The following is a 21,660-nucleotide window of genomic DNA, read 5'->3' on the forward strand; positions in this document are numbered from 1 at the left end:
GACAGCCGTGTCCCAGCCGTTGAAGCCGCAGCGCGGGGCGGGCCGGTCCCTCACGGCGCTCTCCCGCCCTCCCCGTCCGCCCCTCAGCGGCTCCCGCCGCTCCCCGCCCCGTGGCGGCCCAGGGGCCAGTGGGCGCGGCGGTGCCCGCCACCAGCGCGGCCCCCTGCCCGCCCGGCTCCGCCCGTCACGGCCGCCTCGCCTTTCCTCGCCTCGCCTTTCCTCGCCTCGTCTCGTCTCGCCTCGCCTCCCTTCCCGCCCGGGTGCCGCCGAGCCGAGGCGCCGGGCGGGCAGCGGGCGGGCGGCCGCGCCATGAGCGCCGAGTGCAGCAGTTACCTCAATGCCGACAAGGTGCTGGTGAGCGGGTTCAGCTGCCCGCGGGCGGGCGGCGACGCCCGCGCCGTGTTCTGCTGCGGCTTCCAGGACGTCAAGTACTGCTGCGATGACCCCCACAGCTTCTTCCCCTACGAGCACAGCTACATGTGGTGGCTCAGGTAGGGAGGGGAGCGGCGGTACCCGCCGGGGTAGAGGCTCCGGGCTGGAGACCCGAGTTCGCCCGAGCTCGGCTCGGGTGTGTGTTTGTGAGGTACTTGTAGCCGGGCACTTTCAGGCAGCCTTTGTTCCATCGAGAGTAGCGGTAGAGCTGCATCTTCAGCCCAGAGAGACTCTTGCTCGTGCCAGGGTAGTTTCTGAAGGAAATAACTCGTGGTCTTGGTAAGGAAGCGCTGGGAGACGCTCGGTGCCTCTGGCAGAGCATGCGGAGCGTCTCCCGCCCTTTGCGCGTGAGGGGAGCGGCTGTCTCGGGGCCTGAGCGCGTAAGATGTGCGTGCCATAAAGTTCCCAGTGACTCGAGATACTTTTCCATGTGCGATAAAGCACTACGTAACTTTCCACTTGGAAGGGGCAGATAATGAGCCTGGTGCTCTCCCGGGATAGTGCAGGGATGCGCCTGGCTCTGGCCGGATCTCCAGCAGCGGCAGGGAGAGCTGCGCTCAGCCACCCGGCTGCTCTCCGTGCCCGATTCCCCTCGGGCTCCACAGCATCCACGCTGGCCGTGTCAGGATGTTAGTACTCCTCTGCATGGGGGCTTCCGCTGTGTTTCTTACGGACTCGTTACTTTCCTTGATTTTGTCAAATCCCCTACTGGGCTTGCTTATACCGTCTGCTTCTGTAGCACTGGTGGCAGCAGTCACCACCTGCTGTTTGAAGATAAGTCCTTTCATCTGTTTTATACTGTTCCCTACTACTTTTCCTTAGTGCCCTCTAGTATTAGGAGAGTGAGATTTGGTGAACGGCAATTGCAGGTTCAGTTTATGCCCAGTGTTTAAAATGTTGTGAGCATTTGGTGCATCTATTCTCAGCTTTCACCTTTCCAAACTGAACAGCTTTTGGATTATGGTTGAGGCAGATGCTATGTCACGCTGATTGTTTTGGTTCCATCTCACCCATCCTGTTTTTCACTCCGCAGGGCTGATCTTGGAAGTGCATAATCTGGAGCTGCATGCCCAGGGTGTGGGTGAGGCAAGGTTCTACAGAGTGGCCAAATCTTGCCTCCAGTGTCACTCTCAAATTCTATTCTACTGATGTCTTTGCCAGTTCACATCGACTTCGTGATTTCAGTGAGCTGTCACTGAAGACTCTAAAACTTTCCTGGAGTTCAGAACTGCCTGTTCTGAGTTTATTGCTATGTAGGCTTGGTTTTCTTCTTTATACATTACATTATGTACACTGAAACTCATGTACATCACTTTTGCCTGTTCACTCAGTTTCCTGCAAGTCTTGTAGTGTTCCTTGCCCTCAGCATTTGATTGCTTGTAGGGGTTTAGGATCATCAGAAACTCAGATTTCCTTCTTCACCAGGTCATAGATGAAGATATGAATAAAAATCTGTCTCAGTGACTTTTCTTTACACTGAAAAGAGAGTACTTAAGCCTTGTACTTTGCTGCTTATGCTTTTAAGCAGCCTTAAATTTGCAAAAAAAAAAAAAGAAAAAAAACCAAAATAAAACTGAGAAAACCCCTACCTTTCCCTAATCCTATATGACGTCGGTGTTTTTAACCCCACTTTTAGTGTAGAGCTTTGTCCAAAAGCTTTTTAAGGCATCTAACTCTGTCTGCTGGGTTCCTCTACCCATCTGTCCATTAACACTCTAGCAGGTTATCACAGCAGTGTTTTCCCCTCATTCTAATACTGATCCTTTCATTAAAGATTTTAAGTCAGGAAGCTGCAAGTGCCAGCAGCTCCCTGTGGGTGGAGTGTGGTAAGGAGATGGTTGGGGGTAGAGGTTTTGCCATCAAAGGGCCTGTCCCTCATGTTTGGGGAGAGTGGTCATAGCCAGGCTCAGATTCAGCGCTGTGCAACCAGACACCCTCAGCACCTCGGCCAGCAGCTCTGCAGTTCCACATGTGAATTCCCTCAGGGCTTGTGAGTTAATGCTGTCCAGTACTGTGGACTTTCTATTCTAATTTATCTGGTCTAATATTTAATGTATTATTAGTTAAAATCTACTTTGTCTGGTACAAAGAGTGAGTTGATTGTGGGGATCTCCCAGCCATCCACTGCTGTGACTGACACACAATTATTTGGCTTCTCTGATGTGAGAATACATCTCCAAGTGTCCTTTTTTACACTCCTGTATCAAATAGTCATAATGTTTTAATGTTATATTTTTGCATAGCCTTTGACTGTTTTAATCACAGTAAACCTTCTCAAGATGGCAGAAGAGCTGAAGGAACAAGTTAATACTGCATCACAACATCTCATCTGGGTGTTGTAGTGAAGGCTCTTAAAGCTTGATATTTTCAAAAACTACCTCCAAGAACTGAATCCCAGGAGAGGCTTTAATGAAATACCTCTCTGAAAGCTCTTCCTTTAAAAATATTTTGTAGGGTCTGAGAAGTGACTGTTTAACCTTCGCCTAAACCCAGTCCCAAAAGTTTGGGCCCAAACTTTGAAAATTAAGGATTTTTTTTCTCACTTTTTTCTGCAGTAGCCCTAAGCTGCTAAAAAGACTCATGGAAATTGCCATTCGTGGAGTTTTGGTTGTGCTTAACTTCTGCCATAAATGACTATATCCATTGTAGAAAATAGGTGAATAAATACAATTTACCTCTCTAAGCAAAGTTAGTGAGTTAGAATTTAACCACTTCCTATAAGTGTTTTCAGTAACAAATAAAATAATTTTTAGTTATTAACACACTGGAAACATTATAATATTACATACTTTTGAAAACTGTATACATTTTCACATTAGTTCAGTTAGGAGTTTAAGGAAAACATAAAAATAACATTTTCTGGCTTCTCAGAATGTTTTGGTGATCACTAGACTGTTACTGATATTGGTTGGTAACCAATAAGCCATATGATAAAATAATCCTTAAAATGCTTCTTTCAGCCTTTGCGGGCACATTTTTAAGACTTGAAACCCTTAAGATTTAAAACTAAACAAGAGTTAGGCAAACCAGCCAAGGTAAATGTGGAGATGGAAGGGAAAGGACTAGGAAGCTCTGAGAGGGAACTGTTTTAGGTTTTGCTTTACTCCAGAACTTTGGGGTTCTTTACCTAAATCTTCATTTGCTTGACTCCCCTCAGATATTTGAAAGCAGTGACTGCACCACAAGTGGTTGGTGATATCTCAGGGATTACTGCAGTTTGGTGGCCCACCAGGTAGAATTCCAGGAAACTTGCACATTTCCCTTGTGCTTTTCCTGCTGTGGGAGGGATGTGGCCAGACCCGTTGGCATCCAGCTCTGACAGAAGCAGTTCATGGAGAAGCCTGCAGCCTTGGCAACCCAAAGCAATAGTTCCTTGTAGGCCAATGCTCTTCTTTTTTCTTGCCAAATCTCTACTGCCTGTACTATGTTTAGAACTAGACACTGCCCTATCCCTTAGCAACATGGAGCCCTCTTTTCCTCTCCCACTTCTACAAAGACTGCAGCATTTGACAACATCCTAACACCTGCTGTACTGGGAGCTGTTGGACTATCATAGACAATAGACCATTGACATGTTTCACATTTTCAGCAGAATTTATTATGTGTAATTAATAATATTATTGATTTCTGTATGTAATTAAAATATTATTAATTTCTGACTTACATTTTTTTTCTGGTATTTAAAATAAAATAATAAAGTTGGGGTTTTTTTAAATCTTGAAAAGATCTTGAAAGACTCATTTCCTCAAAGAAGAGGGAAGGGTGCATTTTTTCTCTCTTACAGTTGTCAGGAGCCCATGGAACAGGGAAGGCAACATTAGGAAAAGGCAGAATTCACCAGAAGGTTGTTCAGCTTTTGAATCCACAAAACACAGACGCTATAAAACATCAGTGAGCCAAACACTGAGCAGCTTAGCCTCCAGAGCAGTGTGCTGTGCATGCACATGCAGTTATCACATCTGCTTTACCTCCCAAGCTGAGTGGAAGGGGAGAAATGCTGAACATGTGGTATTTGTACTGAACTGCAGCAGTTATGTTCTGTCAGCCTTTTTGTTTCTCTTTGTTCTAAAATATTTTATATTCATTTTTGTCGCTCTTCTGTGAAGTTTTTTTTTTTATAATGACCTCTTTCAGTATCAAATAGAATTCTAATATCCATTCCAAAGCTGAATCTTCTAAGCTGCGTGTAATAATACATATTTGATTAAAATTCTGTCAAGCCACATGTAGATTTTACTCAAAATGCCTTCTTAATTAATACCCATAGAGCCATGGGGGCCTAATACCGACGCCAAGCTTTGCTTGGCTGTACCAACCTCCAGGCATCTGTTTTGGCTTTTCAAAATAGCAAGTCTTTTGTTTCTCTATGCCCATTCTTCCAGTCTCTCATCTATGTGCTTTGCAAATACTGTTAACAACAGTCACTGTCCCAATGGCATTGGGAACATTTGATTTACTTGGATCCGGGTGACTCACGAGCTTCCTTTTAGTCTAGCAGTGGGCAATACTGCTATGCTTAGCCAATATTTACATTTTCCCTGGCTTTTGATGGTGTGGATGGACTAATTTTATGAATTAAAAATAACTATAGGTGTGTGATGCTGAGTACCCACTGACAGACAAGTTAATGGACCCACTCAGCAGTTCTCTGGACACAGCCTGGGGAGGCTGCTGGCTGAGTGGAGCCTCTCTGCTGAGTGAAGCCTTTGGCTGTGCTGCAGGCCTGGATGTGGCACTCAGTGTAACAGCAGTGACATGTGTGGTATGGCTCTGTCATTATGTGGACAATAACTTGGGAGAGTTCTGTTTGGATCTCTGACCAAACTTAACATTGCTCATGTCAGGGTTACCCCTAGGCCTTCACTGCCATCTTTATGCCAGATTGTTGCTTTGGGGTTGAGTGGGTTGTTGGTGCGGACAATTTTGTTCACTAATGAGGCCACAGCTGTGGGCAAGAGGCACTTTTTAGTTTGTTTTGTGCCTCTGCTGTCGGAAGACTGATCCCGAAGACCAACCCTGAGACCTGTAGACTTACCATGTGACTGCTGCGTGGTCTTCAGGCAGTGTTTAAGGTAAAGAATGGAAGGTGGCAAAATGCTTTTGTCAAGGGCTCTTTAAAGCAGATTTGCAGCACCATGGTAATCGCTGTAGAATCTAGAGGACATGCTGTAAGGTTTTCTTTATTTTCAGAGGAGTGTAATTGTTAAAGTTACCATAGTTATTTGGTATTTTGTTTCTGATAACAGCTTTAACTAGTAAAAAAGGAAAGAAAAGATTGTGTTCTGGTTAAGAAATGTCAGTATTCAGAGCTGTGGAAGACATATTAAATTTCTCTGAATTAGATGAATTAAGAAACAGCCCTCCATCCCCAAACTTTAACCAAAATTAATCTTACAGAACTTAATTATACCTTCTCTGTGGGTTGATGGCTTCAGCAGTTTGAGAACAATCTGGTATTGAAACATTGTGTGTTGAAAAAGAGTAAGTATAAATTGTCCTGATTCCTGAGTAATTCAGGAAGTGGAATCAGAGTATCTGTTTGGTTTTGTAATGCTAGTGAGATCTTCTCACGTTGCTGCTGGAGCATGAGAAACATTTCTTGTAGCACATAACCTCTGATGGGTCTTTGACCTGGAGAGTTCCTCAGGTTTTTCTTGCCTTTGCCTTTTGTAACTCCCAAAGGATTTTACACGAGTACTGTAGTGATACTGAAGATGCATTGTGCTGCGAAATACAGAACTGTATTCTTCATGTCGTCTTCTTCAACTACAGGAGAGCTACAACCAAGAAGTAACAGCTGTCTTAATAGAAAAATGTATAGTCATTAATATGTACTTGATCTGTTTGGCTTTAGGGCAGTTGGCCACTTAATGTTTATTTGGATAATGGTGAGCAACCTCCTTAGTCCTGCAGTGCAGACTGGAATTTAAATGGAATGTTACAATAAGGCTTGTACTTGACAAAAAAGCACAAATAACTATTTCTGAAGAGCCTTCTTTGTATCACATGGTTCTATGGGTCTTCAGCCTTCTGTAATGTGTATTTCTTCTGTTTTGTCTGTTTGGGTCGGGGTGTTCCAAGTGAAAATGGAAAAATAGGGCCAGAACCCTGGTGAGATCTCTGAGTGTAGGTCATATTCAGATTCCACAGTAGGCAGAATATTGCTTGCCTGCAAGTTTTGTTTGAGCCAAAAACAATAAGAATTTTCTTAATATGTGCATATATGCACAAATACAAAAAAATACCCTATTTAATGCAGATTATAAATACCACAAAAAATCTTCAGAAGGGTAAAGCTGTTTTTTCCAGGACCATTCTGCTGATAACAAATTATTTTAACTGCGCACAGAGCTAAATGTTGGCCAAACTTCATTACTGAATCTGATCAGTAATTAATGGAAACCACATGCGAAAGTCATAGCAATAGCTGCTGTTCTCATCCTGCTGACTTTAGGAGTTTCTCCTGTGGACATATCTGTGTGCTGGTGCTGTGGGAGCTTGTAGAGAAGCTTTGCAGTATCTTGAATGTAAAATTCATCAAAACATCCCAAGGCACAATTCTTCTCATCTTCCTGCAAGGCCACAGTACAGTTGACTTCTCCCTGATAGCAGTGATATATAAAGGCATTTTTATGACTAGAAGATGGAGTTTGTAGAATTCAATACAGTCATCTCTCTTCTGTCCTTTTGACGTCTGTCAAAACTGTAGATATACCAGAGCAGTAGTATAAGGATTCTCAGTCCTCAGACTCCTCACCTGTGACCAAAATGCTGCTGTTTAATTTCAGCAAAAGTCAGGATCTTTATCATGGACTGTAGAATAGAGGACTGGAATGCAGAAGGCATCAAATGACCCAGGAGAGTGTAGGAAATGATAACTAGACTGTATTATATTCGGTCCTTTATTTCATCATGAGAATTTTATATTAGGAAATTACTTGAAAATAAGGCTTGGAAATCAGGAGAGATTTCTGTATATACATATATTGTCTCACTGTATACCTATGGGAGATGTATAAAGTAGCTTTTATCCTGCAGAATGGTACCTTGATAAAATCTACGTATAGTACTGCATGTTTGGCCTCCAGAGTAATTAATTCCTGCTTCTTTGATGCCTTTGATATTGTGAGTAAACAAATTCAGCTTTAGATTTCCTTTTACTGTGACAAAGATCATGGGAGAATTTCTCCAGTCTTGATTGGAGATTTATTTCCTTAATGCAAAGGCACAACAGTGTTCAGAGTACTCCACCCTGCTCTGCAGAGCTGCTAACATAATTGAATAACATGGATTGAATAACATGTTTTTTTTATATTATAAAAATGGCATTTCAGACTGAAAACACAGCTTTAATAGTCATGTTGTTTGAGTTGCCTGGAATCCTAGAATCCCTCTCTGTGTGTGCACTGAAGAACTTTTTGTTCTCACTGATATCAGTTACTGCATGAAGTTATTTCTGATTTTCATAAATAAATGATTTTCATAAATAATTCTGACTTTAAGTCAGACTCAGGAGTAACATGCATGAAATGTCACTGAGGGCCAGATGTTCAACTGCTGTGTAATGACATTGGCCCTTCTGAGGGCAGTGAAATAACTGCAGTTTATGCAATTGAAATATTGAGCTTTAAACTTTGGCTTACATTAAAACACACAGTTACTCCCATGCCTGAGTACAAGTAAACTCCAAGTCATCATCTTGTCCATTGTTTTAATGGGTCCCCCAGGCTGTTTGTACACTTAATTTTTTTTGTTTTTCTCTCTTAGTGTTGGAGCACTCGTGGGCCTGTCAATAGCAGCAGTGGTCCTCTTTGCTTTCATCATCACTGTGTGTGTTCTCTGTTATTTGTTTATCAGCACCAAGCCACGCAGCAAACTGGATACTGGTTTGAGCTTACAGACTGCAGGTAAGACTGGTTGTTATTGATGTGCACTATCACCTGCAGAGCAAAAGCCTTACTCTGTCTTTAAATGGATGTGGAGGAATCCTACAGTGTGTGTTTTCTTTCTGATGGGAATGTCAAGATGTAATCAAGCTGTCCTGCTGTTTTGCCTGCTCTGTGAAATCAGTACCAAACTCAAAAAATGTAGCACGAGCTCAGTATATTTACTTAGTGGCAGGAAGCATGTAAAAGTTTGCAATACTGAGTGAGGGTAAATTACCCCTTTATCAGGAATAGACTTACTGACTTACTTGCTCTGGATTTCCTGTCAAGAGTACATAAACATATAGTAGTGATTCATTCTAGGAATAAGAATCTCAGGAGAGATTTTAAGTGTATTTTCTTGTGACAGAAAGAGGCCATTCTTTTTTTTTCCTTTCTTCCTGACATAGGATTCAGACATTGAAGTCTAAACCACTTTGTTTCAGTAGCAGTAGTCCATGCCTTTGTGCCCAGACTGTGTTGGCAGATGCCTGCAGGAACAGTGCATGTAGTCAGCACTAACCCACTCACACAGGAAAAATGCTGCTGCTGCTGCTCCAGTTCACTACATTTGTGAAATCTGACTGCCAGTCTTCTTGGCAAGACAGGGTATAATAAGTTTCACCCTTTATTGTGGACTTCCTAAATATTTAAACGAACTTCTTCAGCAGTTCAGCCAGTAAAATTGAAGGAAATAAAAGGGATGTTGTACTTATTTAGGCATTGGAAGTTCAGCAAGTTGAAAAAGGGAAACAATTCTTGGAAAAAAGTCCCCTTAGCTCAAGTTTTCTCTTTACTTGTTATTTTAAAGTGCTTCTATACCTATATATAAATGTATATATATATATTTATGGCAGTAGATGACTAATGAGTTACTATAATTATAGCCTATTATAAAGCAGTAAGCCCCCTCCTGAGTCAAATTTTGTTCTCCAGAGAATGCAGGCTTTCGTTTAAAAGTGGTTCATAGAGCTGTCAGAAGTGCAAAGCCTCTCTGTAGCTGTGTGAGGTGAGCAAACTGCTGAAGTCACACATTCAGCAAACTGCTACTAATCTGCAAATTGCAAGCTTCACACTTGTCCTGGAGAGAGAGTGGAATTAAGACCTGCTAGCTAGAACAGCCTAAATAAACTCCTGGGTGGGATGAACAAAATGCTCCCGTGCTCTTCTACAAGATGGTTGTGTTTTAATTATAAACTGGCATTATGTTTTTGAATGTGTTACTGTTTAACTTCTTCCCTCAGGTTTTCCTGCTATGGCACCAGCTCTTAATTCATTGCCAGGACAATAGTGCTGTATTTCTCATGCCTTTTATTTTTGTGCCAGACATGTTTGGCACATGGGGAGCTGGGAAGGAGGCAGGTGCTGCTGCATCACTGCTGCCAAACAATTCCATCTTTCTGTATGGACTTGATCCCTGCTGCAAACACACATCCTGCTTGGGGAGCAAAGGTTGTTCCTCTCTATCATGAGGTGAACAGCATCTTGAGTGCCCCCACTGATGACCCAGCATTCATACAGGCTTTGCAAGTCACAATTCTAAACCTTAAGAGGTTGGGAAGCTGAGGGATCTTTGCTTTTTCCCAGTCATTTGCTTTTTCCCAGTGGTTTGGAGCTTTGCTCAGACAAATTCCTTTGTATTTAAACACAGTTTTGACTGTTCTCATCCCATGTTTTTTGCTTTTATGATTCTACTTCTTTGGCTTCTTCAAATGACAATTATTTCACATTCACATTCTGATAGCGTTGGCCGTTGGTGAGGTGGGTTGCTGGAAATTGAAAGCCAGTTACTTTGGCAAGGTTGAGAGATCTCTGGAAATGTTTTAGGATTTCACTGACAAGCCTGAGTGCTTGCCTTTGTCATACTTGGGTTTCTTTTGCTGGAAGTCATGCAAGGGCTGAGCGTCTGACAAGATGGCTGGTTAGCTGCTTGCAGCCCTGGGGAAAAGAAAAACAGCCTCTCTCCTTATCTTAGTTCTTCTCAGAGTGCAGGATAACCATACATAAGCAGTAAAAACAAAATAAAAAATTAAAACAGTTTTTAGATGCTTCAAAAAACTGCAGGCCTGAGGACCATGAGTTTTAAGTAGGAGCTCAGTTCAACACTTCTGAACTAAAGGCATAATTTTGCCTTTAGATGAAGTTTGTGTCACACTTTAGTTGTTGTGCAACATCTGCATTGCTGGAGCATTCATAGAGCACTCAGTTTTGAAAGCAGTATTTTTCATTATATTCAATTTCACCCATAATACAGCAGCTCAGTTGGAGTTTTGTATCTCATTAAATATACAATTGATTATTTTATGCCTTTCCTACCTCACATAATAGCAAGCATTGGTCATTGTTCTGTGGGCTCATCCAAGATCTCCTAAATACAGAAGTGAAATGGTTGAATTTTTACAGAAATAATTTCAAGATTGATGATAAATCTAACAATAAACTGAATATGAAGCCCTTTATTAAAGTTTCTGATTCTACAAAAGGCATATCCACTGGAATTTGCTTCTGTTTAGCCTTAAACAAATGGTCTTCCATAGCATCAGCACTGAGTATTACAGATTGGGTTATTGAGTTAGCTAAGGATCTTTTAGCCCTAGCAAAAATTTACATTTTAATCTGAGCATTGAGTTTCAAAAAAAAAAAGAGCTCAGCCACTGTTAGAGACAAGGAGGAACTACATAAATGTTGCTGAAGTTAGACATTTCTATTTGTAGAGTGCAGAGTTGATGCATAATATGCAAGACAGTTCAACTGTACTGTTTGCAGGCAAACACATACAAATGAAGATCCTGCATTTCAGTTGCTTGTTAAGCTCTTTCCAAGAGAAAGTATTTTTCATTGAACTCATTGTAGATGTTTTTGTTCCTCTCATTTGAAGGCTGGAGACCTGCAACAGTGGTAAAAAAAGGCCTCAAAGAAATTCAAGCCCTGAATATGCAAACACGATGTATTTATTCAAGGTGAAAGGGAATTTGGTCATGTGCTTTGTTCTTCTAACAAAAAACTTGTCTTTGTGCAAAAGGTTTATCCCCTTCAAAATGTGGGGAACTAGGAAGCCACAGGATTTTAAGTGTTTTGTTAAGGCTGAGTGAATAATGTTGGAACATCCCCATAGCACAAGAGATAAAGAGGACTGAGTAAATATTGCATAATTGCCAGGATAGGAGTGGTAAACAGGCAGAAAAGGGGAAATCCAGAGGCACATCTTGACTCTGGGAAAGGTGTACATCCACTTGCCTTGACCAGGCAGCTGATAGGAGAGGAGTGATCATTTCTGCTGGCCCCTGAGAATGGGCTTTGCCATCAGAGATATAAAAGGTGGAGAGAGCCTCTCCACCTTGGTGACCCAAACACCAAGTTTTTTTTAAACACATTTTCTGAGTTGCCCTGGTATTTCTGCCAGGTCTGGAAAGACCTTTTAGATGGAAGTGTTCCATACCACTGCAAAGCATGAATAGCAAATTACATTTTATGATGGTAACTAATACTTTTCCCTTAAAACTTAGCACAGGAAGACCTCTGTAATGCATTCAGAGTCTGACAGCAGGGACCTTTGGGTTGAGTGTGAAAGAATTGTGGCCTTGTAAATTAATCATAAATGCTGGGGAAAATGTGCTTTAATAGAAGTTATTAATTCCTTGTTCTTGCAAAGCAGTGATGTCATAATATGCAAAAGTTCATGGTTTCATTGCATAATAAGGAAAAACACAGCTTGAAAAATAGCCAGATGACTTTCTTGTCCCTATTTCTCTCCTTAATTAAAGATTCCTCATGGGGAGTGATTCAAATATATGAAATATTCAGTTATTTTGATGAAAAAGCACAAAACTCTCACACATTGTCCTTCTTAGCTCAGTACAATTATCTGACTATTGGTTGTGAAAGCAGATAGGTGCTGTTTGAATTGAGATGTGCTGCTTGGCTTTTGGAGTGTACATTCATAATTTTGCCTCCTAGGTTTAGGAGTAATTTCAGCTGCATGGTGTTCTTGTAGCTGGCTTTAAATTTTCCCCAGTTAGGCTACTTTTATCTTTGCCAGTCATCTACCTCAGATTTCTGTTTGGGGAAAAATCAGCCAAATGGGCTCAACTGCCAAAAAAAAAAAAAAAAGAAAATACTTTTTGTTTTATTTTGTTTAGGAAATGAAGAACATTTCCATTTTGAATTAAAATTTAGTGGAAGGGTACATCAATGAAATGATTACATTTTGAAATTTCTTTATTGTACTCCTTAGCTTTTAAATTTCCCAGACTTTCTTGTAGCCATGAGATTTTTGCAGCTCATTAGGAGTCTGGTTTTTTACTACAAATATACCCATAGTTGCTGTAGGCTTCAGAAATAAAGTGCCTTCCTCTGTATCTAATAATAATTCTTTTTTCTTCTCTTTGGGTTTGATTCTTTTTTTCCCAGCTGAAATAACTCAGTTGTTTTCAGCTAAGATCTTAAATACTATTGTACAGATTGTTTTAAATGCTAAACTATCACATCCCATTTTTGCATTTTTGAAACCAAACTGCAGTTTTTTCAATTCAAGCAAAATAAAATTAAGTGCAGCCAAAACACCTCAGAAACAAATAATTCCACTTTTCCAATCTGCTTTGCTTCAGTTTCTTATTAAAGTATTACCATTCTCAACTTTTAATTCCTTTTTGGATACAGGGAACCTGTTTTTCAATCCCTTCCCCACACACTGGCTTGGAGAAAAGTACCCTGCCCAGTTAAGTTTTATCTTTTCTGTCTCTGTGTTGGCCCACACTTGGGAAGGTGGAAAATGAGGTCAAAGACAGTGTTGAACTAAAGGGTAATGGGAAATACAGGGAAGCCTGGGAGGAAGATTGATGAGCTCTGTAAGGAGAATTAGGTGACAGGATAAAGCAGTGAGAGGCTTTGGAACTGGCAGAAAAAGGAGAAGTCTGCAAGGAGCTGATTGCTCCTGGGAGCTTTTGGAAGAGGGATGGGACTGATGGAGTTGAGAGAGCAGAGCAGAGAGGCAGTGATGGAGGGGATGGAGAAAGTCGTGGGGCCAGGAGTGGAGCAGTGGCTGTGGGTGGGCTAGGGAGCAGAAGCCTGGTGCTTGGGGAGAGACATGGAGAAGGAGCCTGGCAGAGGGGGAGTCATTTACAGGGTTGAGATTGGTAAATTGGTAAAATGCTTAACTAAAAATAGTTTTATGTGCTGCTGTTATCACTTTAATCTTTCTATAAAACATGGGCAACACTTGCAAAGAAATATTGTGAGTCTCCCCACACATACTCAGAGCTTTGGGGTCACTGGATGAAGGTGCACTGAAAGCAACAGTGAATGATTATGTTTGGAGAGGGATGAAAGTTTGAGATTTCTGGTCTGTTTTCTTGAATATGGGAAACTTTTAATACAATTTCTTTCAGGAGACTTCCTGATGTCCTGCTGCAAGCCTGACTTACAGTGCTGCTCCTAAACTGCTCTTTACTTTGATGTTTATTCCTTTTTAACACAAGTAAGTTAATAATTGCAGCCTCCCCGAGGCCGAGGAATGCAAAGTGGAATGGATTTGATTTGTCTCATCCTCTAAAAATGGTAGAAGATTCCAGGAACTGTGTTTTTATTAGTGCAGTGGGCATATCTATGTATTACTGCTTGCAAGTGATGGAAGAATAATGATGTTAATTCTTCTAAAAATGCCTTTGTTTTACAGACAGTGAGGCCAGAGGGAGTTCAATATGTTAAAGACAGAAGCACTGAATGGATTCTACCAACATTATGAAGAGGTGCCATGAGAACATTTATTTTCATCTTATTTTGTTGTATTTGTATACTCTACTCTGCTTTACGTGGATTTTATAAAGTGATTCTTTATATGGGGTTTTTAACTTTTTGAAAAGCATTAGCCAACTGTCTCTGACTGATTTATTTATATGCTGCCCTGATGCTGTCCTTGCACAGGGATGTATCTGCAGAGACTTGGACAGAGTCCTTCCTCAGACAAATCTCTTTTAGGTTTACTGGCACATGAATACTCCATCATGGTTATGTGCCAGACAAGATTATATTCCCTTTATGCTGTTATTGTCCTTTCCTTGAGCTGTCCTGGGTGCATCAGACCTTACTAAGGAGGCAGACACTGTAACTTACTCAAAAGAATTTCTTTAGTGATGAATTGCCAGAAAGGCTCCTGTGTGACAACGGGTAAAAACAGTGAAGTTTGCAGTTTAGTCTTCCATTTGCTTCCTGGGGATGCAGGAATGAGTGCCAGGTAAATTCTGCTACAGAACTGGGCAGGGTTATCTTGCTAGAAAGTTGATTTTTATGCTGAAATCATGTGTAAAGCTCAAACTTTCTGTGGCACAGACCATGCAGAAGAGTGTTTAAAATGTACCCCAGTACCGATGATTTGTACTTCAGACTTATGAGGACTTTATGAATAATGCAAAGGACTTCAGATGGCATGAAACATGCATTTTACTTTCTGCAGGGGGTGAAAGCTCATGGCTGAACAGCCACAGAATGTGAGAATAGCTGCAGATCAGCAATGTCTGTCACAAGAAAAATAAGTGGCCTGTTTGCTCAGCAGTTGTTTTCAGATGAGCAGGAAAGTAAATGAGTCAAGAGTTCCCTGTTTCATGTATTTTCTCTTGTACCCTTAAAAAAAGCCACACTGTGCCTCCCAAGTGCAAATGCATCTTTCTAAGAGTTCTTTATCAGTGTAACAAGTTGATTTGGGCTCCCTGTGCTTATAAAAATACTGAAGTGTAACAAAACTAATTTCAAAACTCCTAACCACCTCCACACTTGGTTTTTTTTTTTTTTTCTGCTGTTGCAAATGAAATGGCTTGTGGGAGAAAAATGCCATGGAAAGACTAAAATGGATCCTGCAGTCAGAAAGCCGTCTGTAGTGAGAAAATCCAAAAATATCTGAGGCAGGCACCAAGTACTGAGATGAGCTGAACTCTGTGAATGTGGCATTGCTTTCTGAAGGCCATGAGCCTCTCTTTCCCTTCTTTTCTGTCATAGTAGAGAGGCTGATGCTTATGGGGTGCCTGCTAACCCACTGCTGCTTACAGGGAGAGAATTGAGAGGCAGCTGCAAAAGACTCGGGTAGGGTTTGAATGCATGCATTATATAAAGACCAAAAAATCTGGAAGCTTTTTTTGTGGATGAATTACCCAACTTTTTTTGTTGTTGTTGTTGTTGTTACCAATATGAGGCTGGCATTGTAGTGAAGACTCAAAGTACTTGAGACCTCATTTGGAGCTAAATCCAGGAAAACTGTCCTTAGTCTGTGTGCCTATTTGCTTCCTGATTCAGAATGGAAAAGCAGGCAAGGATCTTTTCTGAACTTCAACACATAATATGGCTAAGTGTTGGTAGAAATTCCAGGTCTCTCATTGTCTTTTGTCCTCTTCTTTTCACATGTGCTTGTTACAGATTTCATACCCACACCTGTCATGGGGAGTCATTTCACAGTGCAGCATTAAGCCAGAGTCCATCAGTGGCTACCAATTTCTACTGCTGGGAGAAAGCTACAGGTGCCAATTAGATTTCCTTTAGCAGACACATTTTCTCTGCCAAATTCAGTGAGTTTTAATTAGGAACAGGACCCCTTGTGCCTGGTGGAGTTCAGCATACAAGTCGAGCTTGTTTGCCTGCTCTTTTCCAGCAGAAGGCAAACAGCTCTTAGCTTTACAAAGGGAAAGGAGAGAAAACTAGGCATTGCTTCTATGAAGGCATTGCTTCTAACTTAGAGTGATAATACATTAAATTATTAAATAGTTGAGCTATGCACAAGAAGAATCTGACACAGATTTCATGAAGACAGCTCCTGACAAACCAATCAACTTTCTCTCTTTGTCAAGGTAATTTTGCCTATCAGATAAGTGGGAACAAGTGGCTGTGATTACAGATCGTTATGAAAATGCAGTCAAAGAAATTTTCAGTGACTCATTCTCAAGCACATTTTTGGAGACAAGAAGGATGTCTTGAGAAGTGTCTGGTACATTATCCCAGATAAGTAGTAAGGGATTGGCTGAAGGACTAAAGAGCACATGAATAAAATTTTTGAATGACACCACCCTGAGAATGGTTGCAAGACTCTGGGGCTAAAACTACTTTTCAGAATTATCGCAGTGCCCTGGAGAAATGTTCTGAAATTAAAAAAAAAAAAAGTGAAATACAATAGAAATCAAAGTACTGTAGCTAAAAAGGAGAAACCAAATCTGAAGAAGCTGAATGAATAGTAAAGAAATGCTTCCTAATGTCCAGTCTAAACCTTCCCTGGTGCAGCTTTGAACCATCCCCATATATCATTTCACTGGATACCAGGGAGAAGATACCAGAGAATCACAGCATGGTTCGGAAGGGACCTTCAAGGATCATCTAGTTCCAATCCTGCTGTCAAGAGCAGGGACAACTTCCAGTAGACCAGGTTGCTCAGAGCTCCACCCCACCCAGCCTTGAACACTTCCAGGAACAGGGCATCCACACATTCTCCTCTGGGCAACCTGTGCCAGGGCCAGCATTCTCTCAACATTCCCCTCCTCTGGAAGCTGGACAGAGCAGTGAGGTCACCCCTCAGCCTCCTTGTCCTTGAAGGAAGTCCTTAGGCACTGCTCATGGGACACTCCTTCCACCTGCCCTTCCAGCCCTTTCTCCAGCTTTGTTGGTCTCTTCTGGATGCTTTTGAGTACCTTAACATCCTCCTTAATTTATGGAGCCCAGAGCCACACTCTGCATTCACAGTAAGGCTGCCCCAAGGTTCAACACAGCAGGATAATCCCTTGTTCTGAGTGGCTGGTTATTTATTGGTGTTTGACACACCCCAGGGTGGGGTTTGCCTCCCCAGCTGCCAGGGCATCCTGCTGTCAGACAGCAGGATGGCTGTGCTTGGGAAGGGTACAAATCTAAGTTTACCTGTATGTCTCAGGTTTTCATTTATCAGGAATGTGTAACCATCCTCAGAGTCTCCAGCAGAAAATAGCCTAGAATCAACAAAAAGTATCATTTATAATTCAGATGAGCATCATTCCTCTCAGTGAACCAGTACTGAAGTAATTCTCTTTGCTGGTTAGGATGCTCTTGCTGCTAGTTGCCATCTGCCTCAAGACCAAGATTTCATGCTTCAGAATTTCTGTCAGTAGCTGAGTTAGCTGAAATTGTCCAACAAGACTTCAGTGCATGTCCATTTTTTTGCATATCCGGACAAGTATTTGCTTCTAAACCCATCTGTACCAACAGCTGTTGTGCTTTACCTCATAATCAATCCTGCTTTAATGAGCAGTAGAGCAGTTTATTTGTATAGAAATTCCTCAAGTGTAGTTTGGAATATATTCTGGTGTCTTTCAGGGTTAAAGGCACACAGTGCGAGTATGTCTATCACTCAGAAGAAATTAAATGCATGGTTTGATGTAGATATTAGTGGTGCATTTTCCAAGAGGGACTGCGTAGAAATGTTAGATGAATGAGTGTCTTTATCTACAAAACCTTTTTTGTTTTGTTTTAGCACCATTGTGTGTGGGCCTTTATCACATGCAAGGGGAAATCCTCACTTGCCCAGTAGAGGAGCAGCAGCAGAGCTGCTGCTCAAACATGCTGCTGCACAAACATCCCCAGAAGAGGCACTTAATGTTTCATAGTTGCAGTAATGCCCTTTGGGGTGCTGTTCTTCACCTAATAAAGTTTAGGAATATGTAAGATACTTGGAAAGAAGTATCTGTGCCAGTGAAATGGATTGTGCTGTGTAGTTTGTTCTGGATTTTTTTGTAGGAAAAAAATCTTCCCCTGTTCAGTCTAACTCATAATTGTTATTGGTATTTTGCTGATACAGAGCTTCATCCATCACAAAGCCCCCAGCAAAACCAGCTGTTGACAGAGCCAAGTGACTTCAAGAGATTTCCTAAGCCACAAGGATGGACTGTGACTGTAAGCCACAAGAACCTGACTCACTCTTCCAGAGTTGTTTCCTGGCTCTTACAACCACTGTCGATAACCAGAGGCCAATCTGAAGCTGTGCCAGGATGTGTTTGTGTATGGTTGCTATATTGAGAAATTGTGTGTTTTGATTTGCACGTGTCAGCTACTGCTGTCAGTCATTTTCATTCAAGTTGCTGTCTCTACCCTGTGCAATTCCAGTGAGATAACACAGTTGTCAAGCAGAGCAGAATTTGGCACACCATGTTGACCAAGCTTTATTTTAAGCTTTCCCTGTGTGCCATCTCAGTGTGGTGTCTTCATGTTACTAACATGGTTGTCTTTAGCCAAATGTGACTGTTCAGTGCACAAACCAATGTGAACATAGTACCTCAATAAAATCTGGCATTTGTGTTGTATTTTTCTTAATTTATCATTTCCCCCAACTTCATTTCCTCAGAAGATTCTTGTGAATCTTAAAATTATTTTGATGGGAGAATTTTCTAACAAAAGGCAAAGTTAATAAATAATGAATTTTGTAGGGAAGTTTAGATTTTAACAGCTGTTTTCATTGGGATTGGTATACAGTGAAATGAATTGAAATAAACATCCACAATTGTTTTGCAGATTCTTCATCAAAATATGTTGGAATGTTTATTGGGAAGCAAGCTAAAATTTTCAAGTAATATTTCAGTTTGGAGCACTAATTTGTAAAGTGTTGAACTTCCTTCAGGTAATCAAAGAGCTCTAATTGCACACTTTATTTCCCCAGAAACCTTAGGAACAGCCAACACAATCTTAACTGTCATATTCGAGTTGTCAGTTCTTTCAAGCTTTCAGTCTTGAAATCATGAACATTTATGATAATGATTTTTTTTCATCTTGTGAGGATTCTTTAAGGTGAGTGATCAAAAGAATTTCAGAACTGTTTAACCATGCTGTTGGTGTTAAGGCAGTAGGCAGATTATACCTTCCATTTGCAGATGAGGCCTAAAACATTTACCTACCATGTCAATTTTGTCTGTAGTTATACTTCAACTTGTTAAGACAAAATCCTTGTCTGCTGTTTGAGAGTGACATCTTTTTGTGTGATAGTGCTTGAAATTAAACTCTGTCTGGTACTGTGCATCAAACCCCCAAAGTGCTTCTGATCTCATCTGCTCTTGTGTGGAATCATACACCAGTGCCTCCCATTGAAGTAGAGAATGTGGTGTATGTTCTTCCAACACCTGTCTGTATATAATATTTCATTAAACTGCTATTTGCCACTATGGACTTGGAGAAAATTGAAACCACATCAGATGCATAAAGAAAAGGTTTTTATAACAATAGGACATAAACCTGATTTTCTGGCCTCATAACTTTCTTGATTGAGACTGTCAAAGAGCAGAAGGGAAAGGATTTATAAGTTTTGCCATCTGGTTTCCTTGGAGGATGCCAGCCATGAGATAAATGTTCTGGAAGCATATGCTTCATTTTGAACCACCAATAAAAGATTTATGGAAGATGAAAAAAAAAAGATTTAAGTTATTTTAACTTCATAGAAATTTGAATCAGCACTTCTTTAATTTTTAAATTCTAAAGATACTTAAAAGTAACAAGATGTACTCAGTATTCTGAATGTTGCAAGATCAAAATATCTTTGATTTCTGTCTCCTGGGCAATTTCAAAATCTTTGATTCCTCAAATAACAAGGTTACTTTTCCCCTTGGATACTGGGCTATTTATTCATTTTGAATGTCTTAAGACACCGAAGTAACAGCACTAAAAGTAAAAAACAGACTGCAAAAAGAATGGTTCCATTTCTTTGCCTATGTGCAATGTCTGTTTTTGTTTTCTGTCACTGTGTTTAGGAAAATCCATTCCTTTGCCCTTTTAGCTACTTGTTTTGTAATTGAAGGTTTCTAAATGTCACCAAGAAGTGCTTCCCGCACTGGTTTGATTAGGGAATCAGCACACTGCCCAGAACAGCTTTCAAATATAATGTGCAGTCACAACAAGGGTGACTCCCTGTGCTTAATAGGCATAATAAGCCTTAATGTACTTGTTAGACATAGCCCTAATTTTTGCCCTGGGAACATTTTAAGCTTAAATTGCTTAAATTACCACATAAAGCAAATTCAGGGCTGCTGTGCCATCAGCTGTACAGAAGGTACTAAAACTCACAGTTGTTGCCATGAGCGTTTTTTATTGGTTTTTTTTCTCAAAATTGAAGAGTTCTTGTAATCATAGGGCCAAAATAAAAGTTGTGTGAATTAGTTGTGTGAATCCCTCAGACTGTGGGATATAGAAAGTGTGTTTGTGTCTGTGCACACACAGATAGCAGTGGAGCAGCAGGAGCAGCAGGAGCAGCAGCCCCTGATGGATTTCAGTGGGACCAGGCTGGCTGATTCCCACTGGCAGTTCTGGGCCTGGCTGCTTCTTCCTTTGCAGTCACACTGGCAGAAGTGGCAGTTCACTGCAAAGTGATCTACTTTTTTCATCCCTACCATTCTCTAGATATTGTAATATTAATAACTGCCTGTTCACTTGTGCTACTTAATCTGACTTTGGGTCTAAGTAGAAAATACCTAATCAATGTTGCCACACGATCAGTCAAGTACATAATGATTTTCATAATTAATCATTTTGAAGTATAATTTCTGAAGGCTTTATCCTTCTCAATTTTTAAATTAGAGAAGAAAGACCAAAGAAAGGTCACAGTTTTACTGAATTAAAATAATGCCTGTTTTAATTATTTTCCTAATATTACAAATGCTAGAGATCCTTGCAACTGTTACATCCTTCAAGTTTTGGAAAAATTGAGTCAGGAAAAGCATAAAGATTCAGCTATTTCCTAGAAATAAAAATGAGAAGCTTTAAAAAGTTCTGTTCTGTTAGCCTGTAGCTCACAGGAATCCTGTCTTTTAATGTGAAGTGAGGAATTTAAAAATTTGTGCAATAGGTTTTGAAGTGATCTTGTTATTTTCATAGTTATTTGTTTGGAAGTCTAGGAATTTAAGAAAAAAGTACATATTTGAACAGGTACTGAATAGTGGGGTAGAGATTGACTAATACTGCATTAAGAGCAGAAGATGAGAGTTCTACAATGGCCTGACTTTTGGAGAATCAGCTGTGAGCCATATGAAGGTATGTCTGGTTCAAAAAAGAGATCTCTACTGCACAGAGAAATTGAAAAAGTTGAAAACCTCATCTGAACAACCACCATCAGGATCTCTCCAAATTCCCAACATCATTTATTTCTGTATCTTTGGAACAAGTGCTGGTTTCTAGTGCTCAGAAGGATTATTGCATTTAGCATCCCTTTCCTACCATTATGTAGTTCCTGAGTGTGGTACACAGGTAGAGATATGTGATTCAGGTATGTGTGTAGAGTGTGTATAAGATACCTTTGTATGGGAAGAACCCACCCAGGCATCTC

The 21,660-nt window shown here is 40.8% G+C and overlaps 1 protein-coding gene across 1 annotated transcript; it reads left to right on the top strand.

Annotated features, from left to right (window-relative positions):
- Nucleotides 1–309: 309 nt before the first annotated feature.
- Nucleotides 310–18,249, top strand: SHISAL2A (shisa like 2A). Its single transcript, XM_062497944.1, is given in 4 exon segments — nt 310–491; nt 8,200–8,339; nt 18,157–18,220; nt 18,222–18,249. Coding segments are annotated over 4 exon segments (414 nt in total).
- Nucleotides 18,250–21,660: the final 3,411 nt, after the last annotated feature.

This window comes from Cinclus cinclus, chromosome 8 (assembly GCF_963662255.1).
Source record: "Cinclus cinclus chromosome 8, bCinCin1.1, whole genome shotgun sequence".
Classification (NCBI taxonomy): domain Eukaryota; kingdom Metazoa; phylum Chordata; class Aves; order Passeriformes; family Cinclidae; genus Cinclus; species Cinclus cinclus.